The sequence below is a fragment of the Mercenaria mercenaria genome, chromosome 2, assembly GCF_021730395.1.
Source record: "Mercenaria mercenaria strain notata chromosome 2, MADL_Memer_1, whole genome shotgun sequence".
Taxonomy (NCBI): Eukaryota; Metazoa; Mollusca; class Bivalvia; order Venerida; family Veneridae; genus Mercenaria; species Mercenaria mercenaria.
Window position 1 is genome coordinate 86,049,705 of NC_069362.1, and position 6,395 is coordinate 86,056,099.

General features: G+C 34.4%; 1 protein-coding gene across 1 annotated transcript; it reads right to left on the bottom strand.

Annotated features, from left to right (window-relative positions):
* Window positions 1-2,105, bottom strand: LOC123564488 (actin, cytoplasmic-like). Its single transcript, XM_053537125.1, has 2 exons — window positions 1,972-2,105; window positions 1-1,396 (listed from the first exon to the last, which is right to left on the bottom strand). The coding sequence occupies exon 2, from the start codon at window positions 1,389-1,391 to the stop codon at window positions 252-254; it is 1,140 nt and encodes a 379-aa protein (XP_053393100.1). The 5' UTR covers window positions 1,392-1,396; window positions 1,972-2,105; the 3' UTR covers window positions 1-251.
* Window positions 2,106-6,395: the final 4,290 nt, after the last annotated feature.

Here is a 6,395-nt window from a genome sequence, read left to right on the forward strand (position 1 = left end):
AATAAAATTTTCTTCAAACTAAGATACAATTCATCTTTTTCACAATGTCATGCGAATTTCACTGAAATGAGCTTATTGTTTACTCATGTAACTGCCGAAAACGGCAAGAAGGTTCATTTCTTTCCTGTCAACTCGTCTAATTTCATTCTAAAGTATTTTTCATACATTAAGGCTACCTCAAGCCATGTCGTACATTTACTAAGTCCATCAGTGGAATATTTTATTGCACATTTTATGTCGTTTGTGAGAGTTTAGAAACATTTCCTGTGGACAATACTAGGTCCACACTCGTCATATTCTTGTTTTGAAATCCACATCTGACCGAATGTGGACAAGGAAGACAGAATCGATCCTCCGATCCAAACTGAATACTTCCGTTCGGGTGGAGCAATAACCTTCACCTTCATTGTGCTGGGAACCAGGTTGTCGAGTTCACGTTTCATTCTATCTGCAAGACCGGGAAACATTGTTGTACCACCTGACAATACGACGTTTGCAAACAAGTCTTTCCTAATATCTATATCTGATTTCATAACGGAATTGTAAAGTAGTTCATGAACACCGACGTTTTCCATTCCAATGAAAGATGGCTGATACAGAGTTTCTACACAACGGAACCTTTCATTTCCGATCGTCATGACTTGTCCATCTGGAAGCTCGTAACTTTTTTCAGCAATTGACGACTTCGCGGCAGAACACATTTCTTGTTCAAATTCTAATGCAGAATAACACATTTTCTCTTTAATATCACGAACTATTTCCATCTCGGAAGAAGATGTAAAATTATACCCACGCTCATGAAGAATTCTGGACAAATATTTTGTCAGATCTCTCCCCGCCAAGTCCATCCGCTGAATTGCATGAGGCAAAGCATATCCTTCATAGATCGGTACAACGTGGGAGACGCCGTCGCCTGAATCAAACACAACTCCTGTTGTTCGACCGGCGGCATAAAGAGAAAGGACAGCTTGTATGGAAACGTGAAAGGCAGGAGCATTGAATGTCTCAAACATAATCTGAGTCATTCGTTCTCGGTTCGCCTTTGGATTCATTGGTGCTTCAGTGAGGAGTACGGGGTGTTCTTCTGGTGCAACACGGAGCTCATTATAGAAGGTATGATGCCAGATTTTCTCCATATCGTCCCAGTTTGTAACGATTCCATGTTCCACTGGATACCTCAGTGACAGGACACCGCGTTTACTTTGAGCTTCGTCACCGATGTAGGTTTCTTTTCCGCCCATCCCCGCCATTACTATATCATATCTTGGTCGGCCTGTTATCGCAGGGAATACGGCCCTAGGTGCATCGTCACCGGCGAATCCTGCCTTGCACATGCCGGACCCGTTGTCAATGACAACAGCAGAAACATCTTCTTCGTATGAATAACTCATTTTGTCTAAATAATAAAAAAAAAACATTTTTTTCAAATAGAAGGTTTTTCCGATGAAATCTGTTTTGAGATAAAATATATTTGTTTAAAGCCATGCAGGATTTAATTGAATGTTAAATAAACTCTGTAATCATATTTAACAGTCTAGCTTTTCAAAGGCAGTTTTATATCTATATAAAGCTTCTATATTCTACATTATGATTTTTATCGTGTTATAGACTAAACACTAAACATGACGTGCTATAAAAAACACGAATCTTTTACAGCAAGGCTATAAGCCTTTTAGAAAATACGAAACAGATATACTAGAGCTTATATTAGAAAATCACATTGCATGAATAATACGAATTTTACGAATACGAATTAATTAAACATATTTTTTTTCAAATGTAATACTAGAAAGGCCATAGTAACAGTGTTTGCATTAGAGGAAGTATATGAATACATGTATTATGTAAAAGAAATCACAATGCTTTATTACAGAATACAGTTTCGTTACATTTTTAAACAATGCGATCTTTTTAATAACAGCAAAATAAAATTCACGCCAATAATCTAGTATGAATAGTAAAATTACTTACAGTTACTTATGTCTGCCTATACTTTGCAATTTCTCTGGTGGAGTAGTTTATTTTGGTTAAATACATAGGATTTATCCATATTTATACCAAAAACTTAAAGGGCGTACTAGGAAAATGCATTTGTCACTTCAAAATTCTACGAAACTTGTCCCATATAAGGTACAAATGTCTTGTAATACTTCTATATTTACCTGTGACAGAGCCTGAGATTTAAACCTGGTTAGTCATTGTATACAACTGGTTTATTCATGAATGAAAAATTAGGTCACTGAACTATGTATAGACGTGATCGATAGTCTATAGTTGTAACTTGTATGATGTGACATTTTAGCTGGACATATTACTATATTGTTTAATAATATTCTGCATTCAGGTTGTTTCCCAGAGGTTTGGACTAAGGGTATTATAGTACCGCTATATAAAAAGGGAGATAAATGTAATGTCAACAATTATAGAGGTATTACCTTATTAAGCAATTTAGGCAAATTATTTACTTCTGTTTTAAATGCACGCATCACGAAATGGTCGGATGATAACAACATGATAGTTTTGATAGCACAGTTTGGTTTTAGGATAGAATTAGATCAACAGTAACGGATCTTTATACTAAACTGTTTGATACAAAACTTTATTAATAACAGCAAACGTTTATATTGTTGTTTTATTGATATGAAACGTTGTTTCGATTCTATCTATAGAAACGCATTGTGGTATAAATTGTATAATGGGTCTTAACGGGAAAATATTACGCATAGTTAGAAGTATGTATTCTTCAGTTAAATCATGTGTTCGTTCATTAGATACTGGTAGTTTTTCAGATTACTTCGAAATTGCAGTCGGCTTACGTCAAGGGGAGATAATTTCCCCGATTATGTTTTCTTTGTTTGTGGAAGATTTAGAATTGTATTTGCAAAAGAGAATAGATGTTGGGCTCTCTTTAAATGAATTATGTTTTATTTTATTGTTATTTGCTGACGACACGGTAATTTTAGCTGAAACACCTATTGATTTGCAGTTGTCTCTAGACACACTTTATGATTATTGTAATACTTGGGGCCTTGAAGTAAATGTAGACAAAACTAAATGTGTTGTGTTTAGAAAACGTGGAGGCTTGCTTAGAGGCGAATCTTGGTACTATGGAAACAACTCTTGTATTATGGAGACTGTAAATGAGTTTAATTATTTAGGGGTTACTCTGAATTATACAGGGAATTTTACATTAAACACCCAGACTATGTACGGAAAAGGCCTTAAAGCTATGAACACGCTAATTGCCAATTTAAAGAAACATGAAACATCACCAAAATTAGCATTGCAACTACTTGATTCCTTTGTGGGTTCCACAGTTAGCTACGGCTGTGAAATATGGGGACTTTCTAAGTCCAAACAGTTGGAAACTTTACATATTAAATTTCGCAAAACATTGTTGGGAGTTAGGCAATCCACATGTAATGTTGCAGTATATGGGGAATTGGGACGGTACCCTTTATATATTAATAGGTATGTGCGCATTGTAAAATATTGGTTAAAATTATGCCAGAGCAATAATATTATAACTAAAACCATTGTAAACTCCGAGCTTAATGATTCCGCCGTGGGCAAAGTAAATTGGTTTACTCATGTTAAAGATCTTTTGTCAAAATACGGGTCTTTATATAAATGGAATGATATTATAAATAATAGGCATCTGATGAAGAATGTAGATTCAGTATTTATTTCTATGTTTAAACAACGTCTGATAAACGAATTTACCCAAGAATGGCGAAATGGTGTTAATAGTATGGAAGTATTGACTCTGTATAAAAGTGTTAAAGAATCATTAGAACTGGAACCATATTTAAATAATATTGTGTCTCGCAATCTGCGCATTGCACTTACAAAACTTCGTGTGTCTGCTCATAGTCTAAGAATACAGACTGGCCGATATGGTCGAGACAGAATAGACAGAAATTTAAGGTTCTGTCAAATATGTAACAGCAATGATATAGAAGATGAATTTCATTTTGTATTTAAATGTTTCCCGTATGAACAAGTGAGACGTAAATATATCAAACATTATTATAGATCTAGACCAAGTATGTTTAAATTTACCCAACTGTTATCCACCAAAAATAAACCAGAACTATATATGTTAGCTAAATTTATCCAGGAAGCACTTGAAATACGTAGCTAAATTTATCCAGGAAGCACTTGAAATACGTAGCTAAATTTATCCAGGAAGCACTTGAAATACGTAGACTTAGACTCTAATATGAATTATTTTATGTATACCGGTAATTATGTTTGTGTTATTTGTAAATATAACGTCTGTTCTAAAGCAGCAGTGTACATGTATAATACTATTCTTGTATTTGAATGTGTATAGTAGACTGCGATCTTGCAGTGAGAAACAGGTTTGATTATAATGAAGTATATTGTTTTTATGCCATAAGGCTACTGTTTACAAAACACTAGAGTTAATGTGTAATATGCCAGATTATAAGACATATTGTGAGTTTTGGGCAGATATTTATATATGTATAATATTCGTTTCTGTCCAAGAGTAGATATTAAACATATTGTATAATGAAGGTGATACTAGTAGAAATATCAGCTTTAGACTGTATGTATATGTTATTGTACAGATATCGACACACATCAAACCGTTGTTAATTATGTATGTCCATCCGAAAATATTTTCCATCCATTCATTTGGACACATCTGTATTCTTAATGTCACATTTTCGTTATCACATGAATATTAAAATGTTTTTGCTTGTCACTAGAAACTCACTGTAATAGTTTTTGTGAGAAATAAAATATGTTCTGTTCTGTTCTGTTCTATGATCGGATATTTATACCCATTACTGTACATGTATATTCTCATATTTAAATCTATAGTGTGCTGTAAACATGATTGATCGAAAACAGAGATCAAAGGGAAAAGTTAAAATGAATATAAATGTGTTGAAATAAGAATGAACGTTAACATCTGAAAGTTTGAAGGTAAAATACAATCTTTATATTGGGACTTTTAAAAGAATGTAGAGTTTTGTTTTATCTTTTCTAACTTTTATTAAAGTCCTAACATTTGGTGTATTGTCTTCACTTGGAAGGAAAAGAAAGTTTTATTAATCAGATCTGTCCATTGTGCACTTTTTGAGGATCTCGTCGGTCGATTGTATACATGTACCCTGTTATCTGCACTTGCGATTCACGAGTGATACTAGTATTTCACACTGTCCTAACAAAAAGATAAAAGGATCAAGAAGGGGCTTTCTTTTCCGACAAGATTGTGACATATGCCCTTAATCAATTGGCTGACTTCAATCACTTTCCCCTCACTCTATAGGCTTGAAACTCCGACTAGGCTATAGAATTCTTATATGTAAGGAAGTCATCAAGTTTGCTTACAGGATGCTAGACGTTCTACCCTTTCCATAGATAAAAGCCAGAGGAGTATTAGATGTCTTCCTCTACCATCCCACCCCAGCTTTAGACACTTCAGTCTTTTAGCTACAATATGCGGAATTTAAACGCACTGGGAGCTAAAGAAATCATCCTTTCTTGCCTGCGTCTGACGTACATATCTGGTATAATTTACATTTTTAATAATCTGCATGAAGAACATTATATTATATCCTATTTTGTGTTATTATGCAACTTTTCATGTGTACAAATGTCCAAACCCTGTAGATTTTGAGGAAGTACGACAACTAACTAATACATTCTGTAGTAACTGGTACTAACATGTATAACCTTGGGGTAAGGACACATGTGTTTAGTACGTTTTCCCGACCGCTGACTTGAATGACTCCCCTGCTGATGCGCCGACTTGGCCTTCATCTAGGCGATTCGCTTACTGCTGCTTTCTTTTACAAAATAAGAGATTTTATACTCTCCAGTGTTATAAGATGGAAAAACAATGCAAGTCTTCGTGTTTCAATGTACTAAGTAAAGTCTTTATGTGCCAAAGTACTAAGAAACGTCTTATACTCTCCAGTGTTATAAGATGGAACAACAATGCAAGTCTTCGTGTGTCAATGTACTAAGTAAAGTCTTCATGTGCCAATGTACTAAGTAAAGTCTTTATGTGCCAAAGTAGATTCTACTAAGAAACGTCTTTATGAACCAATGTGCTAAGTAAAGTCTTCATGTAACAATGTACTAAGTAAAGTCTTCATGTGCCAATGTACTAAGTAAAGTCTGTATGTGCCAATGTAATAAGAAACGTCTTTATGTGCCAATGTACTAAGTAAGTCTTTATGTGTCAATGTACTGAGTAAAGTCTTCATGTGCCAATGTACTAAGTAAAGTCTTTATGTGCCAATGTACTAAGTAAAGTCTTTATATGCCAATGAACTAAGTAAAGTCTTTATGTGCCAATGTAATCAGAAACGTCTTTATGTGCCAATGTACTAAGTAAAGTCTTCATGTGCCAATGT

Coding starts and splice junctions, on each gene's coding strand:
- LOC123564488 (XM_053537125.1), bottom strand. CDS start 1,391: ATGAGTTATTCATACGAAGAAGATGTTTCTGCTGTTGTCATTGACAAC.